Source organism: Etheostoma cragini, chromosome 11, assembly GCF_013103735.1.
Source record: "Etheostoma cragini isolate CJK2018 chromosome 11, CSU_Ecrag_1.0, whole genome shotgun sequence".
NCBI classification, from domain to species: Eukaryota; Metazoa; Chordata; class Actinopteri; order Perciformes; family Percidae; genus Etheostoma; species Etheostoma cragini.
The window spans coordinates 5,628,749-5,644,471 of record NC_048417.1 but is presented as its reverse complement, the minus strand read 5'-3'; the positions used below and the strand labels follow the sequence as shown (position 1 = coordinate 5,644,471).

The following is a 15,723-nucleotide window of genomic DNA, read 5'->3' as shown; positions in this document are numbered from 1 at the left end:
ACAAAATAAAAAAGAGCCTATACCTATGATGCATACCTTTGAGGCTGAGTCAACTGCAACCGCCTGTGTTTGGGTCCGGCCCACGGCCATTTGCAGCGAGTCTTCCCCTTTCTCCGCCCTTTCCTTGACTGTCTCTCTCACTATCATAAAAAAAAATAAGATAAGATAAAAATCTTAGAAAAAAGATTTGCATGTTGGAATTGTCTTGGAGTCAGCATCTAGTGGCCCTACATGAAATAGCAGTTTAAACACTTAGCAGTGATTGATTGATTGCTTACTTGATTGTTTCGGGTACGCCATTCTTCCTAAGAATAAAACAGAAAAAGGAGAGGAAGCAAAGCTAACTTTTTTAAACCAAAACAGCTTTCAGGGGAGTCTCAGCCAAACAGACACGGTTTTGTGCAAAACTTGGAGTTACCGTCCAGTACATTTAGAATCCTCCTGTCTATAGCCACAGAGTGATAACCACACACAGACTCCTAATGATCTCTCCATCCTCCATACTTCTTTTCCTCTCATCCTTCTTTGCCATGATTTTTCCTCCTCCTCTCCTACCTTTCTTCTCCTGCTGCCCTTCTCTAATGGTCTGCTTCCCTGCCCTTGTGCTTTATCCACATCTCTTTTTCCTCTCCTTATTCCCTCTCCTATTATTCCCTTGATCTGCTCTTCCTTTTTTCCCAATTGCATTTTTTTGCTTCACCTTAACACCTACCCTCTTTAAACTCTCTTCTCTATTATTATTCTATATTATTATTTCCCCTGCCTCTTCCACCAGGACGTTCACACGTCAGATGAGTCCGACTGTGATGACGACCTGGACCCAAAAAGCGGCATGGAGGTACCGTCAAGCAATCCTTTTTTGTTCTGGGAAAAAAAATGCATTGAGTTACAAAACCAGATTATTTTATCTTCCATGACATCTTAAAACAAGCAAACCGTGGCAGATGACACAAGTTTTAAAGTCTTCTTGTGGACAGAAAACCTAAATTTAAAAAAAAACTAAAAACAAATACTTTGTTCGATGGGTATTGTGGATAGAAAACAAAACCTCACGTAAACTTTAACTTTGACCTCATCTGTTTTCCAGCTTCTCAACCCAAACTTCATCCAGCAAGGTAAAGTGTGTGTGTGTGTGTTGTGTTTTATAGGAGGTGTGCATATTCACAATGATTAATGGGCTTCTCTCAAAGAGACTTCTGCACACACCTCACCAACTGCAGAGCATAATAGAAGTCCCCAGTGCTATTGTTACTTCCATTTCTGGTAACTATAGCAAGCCTCAAAACTTAAATTGTTTTGGCAGCATGCACGCTTGATGAATTATGCCAGAATCAGCCTGGTTACCACTAGTCTAATTCCCAAAGCTGGGCTGCTCACTGGGTCCATGTCCACATCAAATGGCATGTGAACCAGGCAACATATTATCCATCTAGTGCCAGCACACATGCCGACTCTGGGCCAGCTTAAGGCCCACTTGGCTAGTTATGTGTTATGTTTTAGTAAGGCATTTAAGGCTTTAGTATGTTTTTCTTCTATTGTCATGGAAGTGAGTAAAAACATTTAGCAAAGTGGGGTCACTTGGAGATGTTTTGGAGTGGTTTCTGGGACACCAACAATACCAAATACTGAAAACTCCCTAGCTCCCATCAGGTTAGTGTTGCATAAGGCATGTCTTAGTTAATATTTTTCAAATGTGATGTTTTTTTTAGAACAATGTTTGAACTGGTGTAGTGTAGTGTGTGTTATAACGTATGCCAAACAAGCACATTTTCAGAAACTATAAGAATATAGGTTTCAAATGAAGCTGCAGACATACATGGCCTTGCTGTTTTTTCTGTTATTAGCCTCTCCATTAAAGCACTACTGTCTACTAGTGTGACTGTGACCAGATGGAAAAAACTGAGTCATGTTAACAACCCAGAAGGCCTCTTTTTCCGCTTTTAATAGCAAAATATATGAAATGCAGAATGGTACATTTGTTTAAAAATAGAAGTTGGAAGTACGCTGTGATGTGTTTCCTGCCTGCAGTGGCTCCAGAGTTCCTCGTCCCTCTGTCAGACGTGGTGTGTGCATTTGGGGAGACCGTGGTCCTCTGCTGTAAAGTCTGTGGACGACCCAAACCCTCCGTCACCCTGAAGGGCCCCGACCAGAACCCAGTGACCAGCAATAATCGCTTCACCATAGACATCAGGTAACGACAAATGCACTTGTGCGTATGTGTGCAGTTTCCTCTGTTTTACACTGACTGTAGTGGCTCAAATTCCTACAGTGTTACATTTTCAATTCAATTTTGTTTATAGTGTCAAATCACAACAAGAGTTATGTCAGGACACCTTTATAGATAGAGCAGGTCTAGACCACACGCTATAATTTACAAAGACCCAATAAATCCCCGCCTAAGAGCAAGCATTTGGTGCGACAGTGGCAAAGACCAGCTTTATTTCTTTTGTATATTTTTTTTACGGCAGAAACCTCAGACAGACCCTGACTCTATGGTCCGCCGTCTGCCGCTGCTGGTTGGGACACAAAGACACACAAACAGATACGGATACGGCAAAATAAGATTCATAATAATCATAGTAGTAGTATTACCAGTAGTAGAAGTACCTGCTGCTACAACAAATAGAACTATAACCAGAAATAATAGTAGTAGCAGTGCAGGGCATTGCAGGGCATGGAGCAGGACCACGGCAGCAGCTGCAAGTCCAATTTAGGTCACCCCAATCCCTGGAAAACTGCAAGGTGACAGAATATAAGGACTGAGCTCCCCGGAGCTAATTTAGTAACCAGCATTACTGGGACGTCGATGCACACAGGTGGAAAGAGAGAAGAGAGAGAACCTCAGTGTGTCCATTACTCCTGTCATTTACTGTTTGTGCCTGGCTGCTTTCTTCACATTATCTTCTCTCCCCCCCCCCCCATCCTCTTTTCTTTCGTCCATGTCTAATCCTACTCCTCCCTTTCTTCTCTTCCAACACTTCTTTCTCTTTTCCTCAATCCCTGCACCTTTTATACTTTCCAGGGATTCAGGTGACATCTTGTTGAAGATCTGTAATCTGATGCCTCAAGACACAGGGATCTACACCTGCGTTGCTGTTAACGACCACGGCTCTGCCTCTTCCTCCGCCTCCATTAAAGTGCAAGGTAACGCTGGATTAAAAGGAGCAGCATTTCACCTTTAAAAAACAGTAACCCCCCGGTCAGCACTAGATAGTCAAGTATTCAGAAATACGAAATGCATGTAAGGGTATAGTAGAAACCTGTAATGGCTTAGATAACCCCCCCCCCCCCGAGGACACACCAACTCTAGACATATTTTCATTGTCGCTTAATCTGTTGAGTATTACGTTCTTGATTAATCGGTTAGTTGTTAATGGTGTAAATGGGGAAAAATGTGGATCAGTGTTTTCCAAAACCCAAAATAAGTGAAGAAAAAAACTCACAATTGGGAAGCTTGAATTAGAATTTTAATTTTTTTTCACAAAAAAATGTCAAACCCATTCATGGATTACCAAAACTGTTGTCATTGAATTAGATAGTTGACATCTAGTTCATTTCTGCAGTTCTACTTGACATGTTCAACAGCAATTCTTTCTAAACAGAGCAGCTGCAGTGGTTTGCTGACTTTACCTCTTTTCGGTCTCTTGCAGGTATCCCAGCAGCCCCTGGGAGACCGGTGGCCCAGGAGGCCAGCAGCACGGCAGTGATGATCCACTGGCCGCCTCCAGCCTCATCCGCTCACTGTGCTGCCAGCAGCTACACTGTGGAGTACAGACAGGAAGGTAGGGGTGTGGGTGGGTGAGTGAGAGAGACACTGGGTGGATTTTTCCTGTTGAAATATTCAGATGTTAAACCATTTCTCCTCTCTCTCCCTCAGACTCGTTGCTATGGCAGCAGGTGGCCAGCAGCAGAGAGGAGTGTGTCCAGATTGACACACTGATCCCCGGAGGGCACTATCAGTTCAGAGTGCGGGCCTCCAACCGCTGGGGGATCGGCCCCCCATCCGAGCCCTCAAATATGGTCACCCTGCCCAATAGCAGTACGTCTGCACACAGTTTTATTTTTATTTTCCATTTTGGGTTTCATGTTTAATGTTTCTCTCAATCAAAAGATTTTAGTTTGTTTCCTTTTTCTTTTATAAATTTTATTATGGCATGGTTATTCCTAATAGCACAGTAGAATAATAACATGTTTAATTTGATCTTGTTTTTTTTTTTCTCTTTGGACTTTTCAATTTGAATTATGAATAAATATTTCCATTTCACACATGACAGTGCCATGTCGCTCTTATGTAGATACTTTGAAGTAATTTGTAACCTAAAACAGTTTAAAGGGTTAATCCTTGATTCGTCTGCTCCTTCACTGTCCAGACTCTGGGTACGATGGAACAGGGATCCAGTGGAAAGACAACTTTGAGTCAACCTTCTCTGAGATCTGTGAGATTGGGAGGTAAACCGTCGCAAAACACTTTGAGTTTTGAAGCAATGTCTATTACAACCATAAAATGATTTTTAGCCCAGCTGTTGGTGTGTGTGTGTGTGTGTGTGTGTGTGTGTGTGTGTGTGTGTGTGTGTGTGTGTGTGTGTGTGTGTGTGTGTGTGTGTGTGTGTGTGTGTGTGTGTGTGTGTGTGTGTTTTGTTCAGCCTCTCTTCTGCTTGTTTGTTTCACCAGGGGACGGTTTTCAGTGGTGAGGAAATGTCTCAACAAGTCTACAAAGAAAGAGGTAGGGCATCCCTGACAGTTTGAGTTGTTGTTGTTAACCTGTTGTTGTAAAGTGTGTTTTACTCTTTACTGTTCAGGCAAGTGTTTTAGTTGACATTTAGGATGCAGTTTGGTCTATTTATGTGTTTAAGATGCACTTGCACCTTTTGATAAGTACATTTTATTCCCAAAGTATTAATGTTCATCTTTAGTAGATTTTAAAGGTCCAGTGTGTAACGTTTTTAGTTATCAAAATCGGTGTTGCTCGTTCACAAACATATCCTTTTTAATGAATATTGACCACCACCATCAATTCTAAATATTCCTATTGGCTTGAAATTTTGCATTTGCATTTTCATGAACTGGGGTAGCATCTTGAAATACGGAAGCCGGTAAGGGACATACAGGACGTTCCGCTCCGCCATTTGCTTTTTTTGCTGTCGCATGATAAACTCACAGGTGCTGCTAATCTGCTAAGGGGTGTGGTCGCTCCGGCAACTTTGAAGAAGGAAACATGGCTAACATCAACAAGACAGTTTGTCGTACTCACCTAATCTTTAGATGGATGGATGATATCAGGGCTTTTTGAAGCGTGTAGGCTACCGTAGCTGTAATATATACTTTGGACTGCGTGGCGCGAGAGAGTTGTTTGTGAGATATGATCTCAAGGCTAGGCGGGAGACATTCCGACACATTGGTCGTTTAAGAAGAAGTAGTTTTTAAACATTTCTATACGTTTACGTATGTGTTGTGTTTGAGGTAAAGTTCAGAATTAATTTCTGGAAAATAGCAGCATATCTGTATTTCTCACTGTGAACTTGCATATTTCAGTTTGCAGTGAATTTTGTCTTGCCGTGTGTCGTTCTTCTGTTCAGGTTGCAGTTAAATTTGTGAGTAAGAAGATGCAGAAGAAGGAGCAGGTGGCCCACGAGGCAGACGTCCTCGGGCACCTACAGCACCACCAGCTGGTGGCGCTGTTGGACACGTACGAGTCTCCCACCTCTCTGATGCTGATCCTGGAGCTGTGAGTCTGACTGATTCAAACCATGTCCCATTTACACAGTTAACTTATGATTGATTCATTGTTCAGCAAATGTTTTTTGGAGCTTTCTCTTATGGGGTTGTAAGGTTGTTTATTTAAAAAATACATTAAGAAAACTTTGATAAGGGTGTGGACATTTCAAAAAAAGTAGGACCCCAAAAACCTTTTGCTTCTCTGTAATCCCTTAAGGACAAGAGTATTTATTTTAGTTTTTCTGTATCTGTATATAAAAAAATTAAAATATATATATATATATATATATATATATATATATATATATATATATATATATATATATATATATATATGAATACATAATATATTCATGCTTTAATCTGAATGTTACTTGGTGTGTGTGTGTGTGTGTGTGTGTGTGTGTGTGTGTGTGTGTGTGTGTGTGTGTGTGTGTGTGTGTGTGTGTGTCAGGCTCGAGGGCGGGCGTTTGCTTGATTACCTGGTGGCCCACGATGAGCTGATGGAGGAGAAGGTGGCGTTCTTCATCAGAGAGACACTAGAGGCCCTGCAGCACCTTCATACCTGCAGAGTGGCACACCTGGATCTGAAGGTGAGACCTATATGAGTGTTTGTGTACGCTGTTACCCATATTTAAAGTTATGGAGATACAATTTGAAACGTTTTGTCATTTGTTTAAATGAATCGTCTGTATTATTGACATAAAATCATTAACTCTCATCTGATTGCAAATCTGCTCCTCTGTCTTGCAGCCTGAGAACATCATGGTGGACCTCCGCTCTCCCACCCCGGGTATCAAGCTCATCGACCTGGGCGATGCCGTGCAGCTGTCCGCCCACCGCCGGTACGTCCACCTCTTGCTCGGAAACCCGGAGTTCGCTGCGCCCGAGCTCATCCGGGGCACGCCGGTCTCTGTCGCGACAGACGTGTGGAGCGTCGGCGTGCTGTCTTACGTGATGCTCAGTGGCGTTTCCCCGTTTCTGGACGAATCACCGGAGGAAACCTGCGTCAACATCTGCCGGCTGGATTTCTGCTTCCCGGACGAATACTTCCACGATGTGAGCCAGGCGGCGAGGGACTTTGTGTCCTCGGCGCTGCAGCAGGATCCCAGGAAAAGGCCGAGTGCTACCTCCTGTCTGCAGCACCCGTGGGTGGGCCGCGGGGGTGCACACGGTGGGGAGTACTCCAAGAAACCCCTGGACACCACACGGTTGGCCACATTCATTGACCGAAGGAGACAGCTGCATGACGTTCGGCCCATCACGAATGTCAAAGGGCTGGTGAGCAGCAGCATGGGCACCACACCGTGACGGTCCGAGGCTCTGAGTGTGTGAACACTAAATAACAATCCCTCTGGGAGCGCCAGGGCATCCACGATAACATTACAAAAATATTAGAAGCATTTACTTATCTGTATTTATTAATGTGGAAGTGGGAAAGGAAGTTGGTTGCCTGAATCCTTCCTGTGGCACCATGAGTCCATGGCTGTATGATATTTAATTACTGACTAACACTTTGATCTTTCGCCTTGCATCAACCATTAATTACATGAAGTCTTGATTTTGCCAGACAGCAGTCCGGGATGGAAGAGAAACCTTTCTCTGGTTTATTGGTATTTCTTTAAGCCAATCACAACCGTCTTGGGTAGCGCTGAGCGGAGCAACTGTGCATCTGTAAAATAGTCTCTGGAAGGAACTTGTTTTGGTGGAACATGTGTACGTTCAAAGGTTGTTTTAGTCATGCAACAAAAAACTCTGATTGGACAGACAGTCTAGCTAGCTGTCTGGATTTACCCTGCAGAGATCTGAGGACCATAGTCCTAAAAGCAAAAATTCAGGCAGCAAGGGGGCAATCCCGGAAGTGGAAAGTTGTGAATATAGACCAATTACATGTGAAGCTGGTCCCATACATTGCCTAGCACCCCATAAGTACCCAAAGAAATTACCTCAAATTTAAAAAACACCACTGTGAGCAGAAAAAAAGCATCCTGTTAATTTATATTTGTAATGTTTATTTTTACAGGGACAGATGATATATTGGAGGCATTTAAACATTATTTAACGAGCTAATTGTATCTTGTCTATTTCACTTGGATCTGCGGAAGGCTGATGGTGCTGTTGCTCAGGAGCACTGCGGCAGGGATTGGTCTCACTAGCCAACTGGCCCGCAGAATCACACTCACCGAGAAGCATTACACCGCCCATGCTCAGCTAGCATGCTTTGGCTAACGTTACTGAATATATTAGAACAAGCGTTTGTGAGTTCCTGACCTGTAGACGTAACTTATGGAAGGGGATGTGGGATTATTTACAACTGATGATAATAACCAATAATCAAAACTGGCGGGAAAATGACGTCAAAGAGTGGAAATGCTGTGACAGGCAAATATTTAAAATGTGCATGTTTCCTTAAAAAAAAGAAAAAGAAACATGTAATGTTTTGAAACTGCAGAAAATTTTGAACAATACAGTCAATTAATGAATTATAATTAATAATAATATTTACATGAATGAAGACATTTGCATGCAGAAAAGCCACAAATTGTCACAGAAAAATTCACCAGAATGCAGGAAATAAACCATTTGATGCACAAAAGTATTTGGGGGATGACCATCAGATACCCCAGGTATTATTTGTCCCACCTAATAATGAAACAAATGTTTTCGCTAGATAGGTGGAGATATCCCCCCCCCCCCCCCCCCCCCCCCCCCCCCCAACTCCCCCACCAATGTTGAACCCAAAGTTACACCCTTGTGTGATATCATAGAGTTAGTTTGAATTAGTATCAGGTGGAACTCTTATCGAGGATTTCAGAGTCTGAACAGTTTCAAAGGGAATCTGACTGATCACCGCCAGAGTTACAGTCCACTCAACATTTGATTTGCTGTTCTTATCCTGGGTCAGTGTGTTGATCCTGGGACTGTCACTGCGTATGACTTGAAGCCTGTCTCAATCAAAAGCCTCAGTAACAAAAAGACAGCTGTTAATTGTGACGGGGGATTTCAGCAGAGCCATCGAGAATGTCATCAAAAACTTAATGAATGAAATGTAATTATAAGCAGAACAAACAACAACTAACAAGCAGACATTTGACCTCATAGCTTGGATGTTCTGCTAAATGTAGTCTTGAAAAGTGTGGTACTCTGTTAAGAAGGGAACAGTCCACATCCACACTAATTTACTACATTATAAATTTTTCTTGCTCGTCCAAATCACTGGTAAAAAAGAAATCCTCTCCACGTAGGTAATAGATTACAAAAAGTGTCTCCTAAAGAAGAAAAAGCTAAAATACCTGGACTTAAAAATTATATTCATGTAATTTTGTTTGTCCATTTGGCATGAAGCATAACAGACTACTTATGTCACCATGGCGGAATACCTGTACATATACAACTGTAGCTGTGTTTTAAATCACCAACATGGAAAGCTTCTGGGACTGGACGCTGCAGCCCTGAACCCTAGCTATGGTATGCCTTTCATTTATTGAATGTTTCTTTACTTCAAGGCTGCAGTTGAGAGTGCAAGTGTAATTGCAATGGTGACCCGGGGCAGTCCGGTGGAGTGGAGTTGACGTACGATGAGTAAATCAAAGTCACTGATGCTGGACTGTGCAGCGGCTGAGTTTACATTGGGAATAGGGTTGTAGTGAACTGCTGGAGTTTACATCAGACCACTGAGGGATCTATACTGAACCAAACTGTTGTGAACTACAAGGAACTGGGTTGAAATGGGCACTTCTAGCCGGTAACATCGCTTGGTGAAACAGAGGACTACTGGATCTTCCACAGGATCACGGGGAAGGCCCCATGGAGACGGAATATCCCTTTGTCTTTGTCCCAAAAATTTGCTTTGGTAGTTTACAAAAAAAAGTAGAATAATCAGGGAAACCCTGCATGTAAATTCACCAAGGATGGTTTAGAAATTATCAATCAAGTCTGTCTGTTTGTTAAACAGAAAACCTGTTACATTTTGTGTTCTTTTCTGTTTGTACAGTTGTTTACCAGCCACTGTGGCAAGTAACCAACCATAGTGTATGGGTCCCATTCCTTCGTCTTGTAAAATAATTCATGTGGCTGCTGAATCTTTCTTGAATGGGAATTTACGGTCCTGTTTCTACTGATGAATGTAAAAAATGTAGAATGTGTTGCCATCACAAGTGCTGTCCTCTGCATCTTTCCTGCTTTCGTTTTTACAATGCTCCTTTCTGACAATTTTGCATCCCCACCCGCCCCGCGAGGATTTAGTGCACTACAATAGTATTTAGGTTTCATGCCGTCAGGGATGCAGAATGGTGCTACAGCAACTTGACCCTTTGATGTCCAGTGCAACAACATCCTGTGAGTAGTTTGTGTTTATTAGTGCAGCTTTATCGAGACATATTCAGGTACCCGTGAATCAGCAGTGTTTTGCTGTTTCATCTTCTCAGCAGGGACTTTGAATCAGGAAAGTTGGAAATTTTAACTTCCCAAAGGAAGGCGACCCCTCCAGGTTGGAAACACAAGGTTTTTTGGGGGCTTTTAAGGCCTTCATTTGTTTATTCGTGCATGAAAGGTAGGGAGGAGAGAGGGGGGACAACATGCAACAAAGGGCCGCAGGTTAGACTTGAAGCCTCTGTATATGGGGCGCACGCTCTACCAGTTGAGCTACCCAGGCGCCCCGGAAACGCTTTCTCTGCTGTATACTGAAGGGGCACCTCATCATAACGCATGACAGCAAACTCTGTAGACAAACACAGCATTACCTTCTCCTCGTGACACAGCTTTGTGTTAAATGGCTTAAAATAAAGTTGAAAAGTACTTATGGTTTACTGCTAACTGGATTAACTAACATACTAATGGCAACATGCTGTTGACAACTAAGTACTAAAAAAGTCCCCTCAGAAAAATCTGTCATCTTGGTCAGCTATGGAGACTCGGAGAGTTCAATATTAGATAAACATGTCAAACACATACTATAGATAAATATGGACAACTAATGTTATTTAACCATAAAATTGTGAAATCTAATCATTGATGTGACTTGATTGACTGTTGGTCTCTAACATAAAATAAATATGAAATAAGTGGCATTATGAAATAAGGATTTTTCACTGGGAAAAAGGTTGTGACATTTAAAAACAGACTAAAAGAAAATAAACTAACAAACTGGAATTAAGTTAAAATTACGTGTGGTAATAAAGTAATGAAATGTGCAGGTTTATTTCACAATATGATACGTATTGTTTAATTTAATAATTTAATATTGTTCACTTTGAGCCTCCATACTTTGCAGCCTTGGCCGCCTATTAGCAGTGAAATTCCAAGTTGTTTCTCTTGAATAAAATACAACCAATCGCCAGTTAACATGGCTGCCACAGGACTCTCACTGCCTTCAGTTTATTGATTTTCACTGGGTAATAAACAAATCTTTACTCTTGCTAACAGTTAAAGGTGATCCAAAATTTCCTTAAGTAAGCAAACGTATGTCGTTTATGAAAGTCAAACAATAATGACGATGAAAATCTGAACAAAAATGACACAGTTCTGTCTCAGCTGGTTTCAATGATCTTTTTAGGAGCCTGAGCCCTTCATTTACTCTGTTTGCATTTCAACCGAAAAAGTAAAATATGTGCTCTGCTTTGTGGTATTTTAGCATTCAGGGTCTTCTTAAAGTATAAAGTATAGCCCAGCCTCCAAAGCTCGTCATTATTCAGTAACTCACCAGAATAGTTAAAGGTGCCCTGCCACACTAAACAGTTTTTACTTGCATTTTTTGAAATATATAAGGTCCATGTGCGTTAATGTGAAGATGAACTGCTACCTCCTCTCTCAGCTCTCGCCACTGAAAAGAAATAAGAGGAGAAATCCGGTCAATTACAACAGCTGGTCAGTCTGATGTCATGCTGCCTGAGCTCATTACTATTGATGAGCTCGCCCAGTTGCGCTGGGTAAAGGATGCTGATAGCCAGGCTCTCATTGACTAGCTGTTAGCCAATCAGAGTCAAGCAGCTTAGCTCGTTAAATATCAATTAGAACTGGCACAAAGCAAACTGGGTCTTCCTGCAGGCTTTCTATACCACAAAAAATGGTTGAGCCCATGGTAGAACTTCAGACATTACCACAAAGTAATGAAATACGGGTGGCAGGGCACCTTTAAGCTTTACTGAGGTCTGTTTTTCTGTCTTATAAAAATTCTAGACATCATTCGATGCAACTTCTGGAATGAGATTGTTCTTTAAATATCTGTTCCCTCATCTGGATTTAAACTGGCAATGGAAATATGAAAGAAGTTTGAGTTTGCAGTCGCCTAGTGGTGTGCAGTATGTAATGTGCTGGTTCTGTCTAAAGCCAGTACAGCTTCACCCTCTGGTTTTACTTAACCTGATGTTTAAGCACATCAGAGGCTTGGATTTGACTCTGAAGAACAGAGCTGATCTGTTGGTTGTCTCAGCTACTTAAAATCCATCAACCAGGTCTGTCAGAAGTAAGAAAGAAATTGAATCAGTCGTTTTATGTTGAGTCTGTTTTTTGGGAAATTCCTACAACCAACAAGATCAAAAAGACAAGGGAAAGAAAGTAGACCAAGACAACTTATTTAGTGATGTTTTGATGAGACGTGGCCCATTCACATTTTGTCTTTCATCATATTGGGAATATTTAGAAGTTATAACGTGGAGAAAGAATTCAAAGGTCTTTCAGTCAGCTTCTAGACCTATTTTAAGAATGATGTTTAACCCAATTCACACTTGTTTGTCATGTGCTTTGCGCAGATAGATGAAAAACGTCAGAAAACTGAACTGTGATTACCACCAACAGTTCAGCAGGTTGAGATGTTTTCTAGATAATCTCACAGTTTAAATATCAGTAATGGAAGAAGTATAAGTAAGCAAAAGTCCTGCATTCAAGATTTTACTTAAGTAAAAGTACGAAAGTATTAGCATCAAAATATACCAAGAGTAAAAGTTCTTATCATGCAGAATGGCCCATATTCTGAAATGGGCCATTCTACATATTACGTTATAGGATTCTAATAAATGATGCATCAATGTGCAAGTCACTTTCATGCCACAGCTGATAGCTCATTTTAACTACAGGTGTCATTAAACCCTCTGATCAGGCGTTGTCTGTTGTAAAAACTCAGATCTTCTTCTCTACAGAGTCAAGCTTCAGGGCGGCGGTCCCAATCCCACAATGCATCTGTGATGGCTTGATGAGCCGCGTAGCACCGTGGTGGCTCCACCCTGTTGAATGCTAGCCCGTGTGGTGTCCTGATAGTGTTCGTGCTGAGCTTTGTCCATAGAGAAGCGTTACGCTGATGGCTTCATGTTGCTGTGTGAAGCCTCACACTTCTGTACAGGCCGCCTCTTCCTCCAACATGCTGGTTTGTTACTCTTTACTAATAAACAACCTGCTTGTTTGTATCATTGCCTCTTTCTGTGTTATCTCTGAAAACCCTTTTGGTCTCTCTCTGTATATGTGTGTGTGTGCGCCTGCCTACGTGTGTGTCCACTGCCCAACATTTAGACTAAATGTCAGTAAGATTCACCAATAGCACTCGGTGTCTTTACTGGTTGAAATGATCAACTGATGCATTCATTCAAAATACTTCAAACAAAGCATGTGATTCGTACCACAGAGGTTCATCTTTATGTAACTTTCAGGCCACTGACTGAGTTAAGTAAGAAGCCAAATACATTCACATGTCCACATGTTTTACTGAACATGTTTAAGCTGCAATTGAAGGTGCGATAAGTGATGTTGGGGGACGTTACTTCTTGTTGACGTTAGAAGTATTTTTCTCCATAGCGAGACCAGCTTGCCCCCACCTCCTCCTCATCCCGTCCCCCCCCCGTTCCTTCCGTGCACTAACCCCCCACCCCCCAACCCCAAATCCTTCTTGTCGGGTATTGGCCGGAACGCTGGAATACTGTTTGTGAATGCTTCATGGTGCAGGTGGGCACAGATGGTTTTTGTTGCTGTTTGTAGACCCTGGACTGTCTCCACACCGTGTGTTTACAGTGTGTTCTGGGGACAGGCAGCTCGCGGATAGTGAGAAGACGTTTACTGTACGTGACAACAAATGTTGTAGCCTAAAATACGTGACATCCCTAAGAGCACCTTTAAGCTTCTACTCTAAAATTGTTTTAAGAGTCTGGGTGAACAATTTAGATGAACAGATCATATCAAACCCCCAAAAAAAGTTTTAAAAAAAGATTTTGGTTCCACACTGATTTTTCACACTGATTGTGTTGAATCTGATCAGACAGGACTACAGAACTGTTAAGTCTATGTCTGCAGGAAGTCAATATGAAATGTTAAAATTCCCTTAAAAATTAGATTTAGGGAGCTGATTTTGTAAAAATGCAGTAAAATGAACTGAACTCATTGCCAGACTTAATTATAAATATCAACTGTTATGTCGATCATAATGTGTAATGTCTTTGCTTTAAATAATGAGTCATCTCCTTTGTGAAAAGTTCCTCTACACACATGTATTTTTCAGAAGATGTTCCTCCAAAAATTGTTTTATGCCTTTCTTCCTTTCCCACTTTACACACTTTAAAATAAATTGTACAGTACAGGGGATACAATGTAATGAAGTCGTGCAATAAGTTATACTTATATGAGGCAGTTTTTCCATACATTTGAAATACAATGGTAACATAAAATATAGAAATACAGTATTTGATGTATTCTTTTTATATTCAAGCTTGTTGTAATGACACTCTCGCACACAAACTTACTCTCTCTCTCACACACAAACACACACACACTCACACACACGCCGCCCTGCTCACAGCTCAAAGCAAAATGCTGACCAGAGCTACTTTAAACTGAAAGCTCAAAACACAACAGAAGTGTGTGTGTGCAGTCACTCTCACTGCTTTTAAAACCCCCCACTGCAGGTTTTAACTTTCAGCCACTAATACAGCTCCGGTTGATGAAATATTTGCCGGTAATCCTGTAACAAGGATGTGTGTGTATGGCTTGTAGCTGCTGCTGAAGGAAGCGTTTTTACACCAGAGTTAACTGCAGGTGATCAGATGGCAGATGTCTCTGTGAAGAGTGGAAGAGGAGGAAAACGTGGAGTCGCAAATGTGGACGTGAGTTCATTCGTGGGATTTCTTACAAAATTCTTCTGTAAAGTTTATTTTAACATCAGACACTGAGATTCCATTTGTGCCTCTTTGTGAGATGACAGAAAGAAATGTGTTTGGTTGTGTTCAGTTGTCCAAAGGTCAACTTTCATCCGGTTTGTAAGTAATTAAGGGGAACTATGTCGGTTTTACTTAAGCTTGTTTACAGGTATCACTACTGTGTAAGCGAAAAAAGTTGAGTAGCATTGTGGGTGATGTAGTTGCCAGGTTAGTGTGAAATATGATGTGGTATCTCTTTTGCTGTATTGATTTTTGTACTTAAAAAAATGTAATGAGTTAGAAATTATTATTAGTGTACAATGCTAAATCGGTGGATTGCTCACTTTCAATTTGTATTGCTTCATTTTGGAAGTCACAGGCCAATGCTGTTGCCCTGGCGATAGGAGCGTCAAATCAGAAAGCGCTTTAATGTGTCTCCAGGGGTTGTTTGCATTTCTTTAAACCAATCACATTAGTCTTGGACTTGTTGCACCATCCAGAGTTTCTTCCCAGCAGTGGAATCTTTGCAAATAAAGCCAGGAGAAAATAAAAGTCTGGTTCAGTCTGAACACGAACAGACAAAACAAGACATTATATATACATAAACTAAAACAACTCAAGTGGTAATACACATACCAAACAGCCATAGTCTGACTCTTTTCTCTCTCCATCCAGATCCAGGACTCCTCCTCTCCCGCCTCCTCTTCTTCCTTGCCGTCTGTGTGGCAAGGCTTTGGGAGGAAGGTGAAACTGTTACTGCCGTACGTCTGGCCCAAAGGCAACGCAGCGCTGCAGGGACTCGTGCTGCTGTGTGTGGGCCTGCTGGCAGCAGAGCGACTGGTCAATGTGCTGGTGCCTGTTTACTCCAAGAACATTGGTAAGCAATTACAAA

At 41.7% G+C, this 15,723-nt stretch overlaps 2 protein-coding genes across 5 annotated transcripts in view; both read left to right on the top strand.

Annotated features, from left to right (window-relative positions):
* kalrna (kalirin RhoGEF kinase a) overlaps positions 1–7,322 on the top strand; it is a 105,702-nt gene extending 98,380 nt beyond the window's left edge. For 2 of the 4 annotated variants that reach the window (XM_034885102.1, XM_034885103.1), the window contains 11 exons: positions 776–838; positions 1,088–1,115; positions 2,029–2,191; positions 3,023–3,144; positions 3,651–3,782; positions 3,878–4,039; positions 4,371–4,449; positions 4,672–4,723; positions 5,577–5,725; positions 6,170–6,308; positions 6,469–7,306. In XM_034885102.1, the coding sequence (XP_034740993.1) occupies positions 776–838; positions 1,088–1,115; positions 2,029–2,191; positions 3,023–3,144; positions 3,651–3,782; positions 3,878–4,039; positions 4,371–4,449; positions 4,672–4,723; positions 5,577–5,725; positions 6,170–6,308; positions 6,469–7,026 (1,647 nt within the window). In that variant the 3' untranslated portion in view covers positions 7,027–7,306. Of the gene's footprint in view, positions 1–775; positions 839–1,087; positions 1,116–2,028; positions 2,192–3,022; positions 3,145–3,650; positions 3,783–3,877; positions 4,040–4,370; positions 4,450–4,671; positions 4,724–5,576; positions 5,726–6,169; positions 6,309–6,468 lie in introns of all 4 variants that reach the window. The other 2 variants (XM_034885099.1, XM_034885101.1) reach the window with 2 other exon arrangements.
* Positions 7,323–14,738: 7,416 nt separating this feature from the next.
* abcb6b (ATP-binding cassette, sub-family B (MDR/TAP), member 6b) overlaps positions 14,739–15,723 on the top strand; it is a 35,846-nt gene continuing 34,861 nt past the window's right edge. The window contains exons 1-2 of the mRNA XM_034886016.1: positions 14,739–14,798; positions 15,507–15,708. Coding sequence (XP_034741907.1) covers positions 14,739–14,798; positions 15,507–15,708 — 262 coding nt within the window. The remainder of the gene's footprint in view (positions 14,799–15,506; positions 15,709–15,723) is intronic.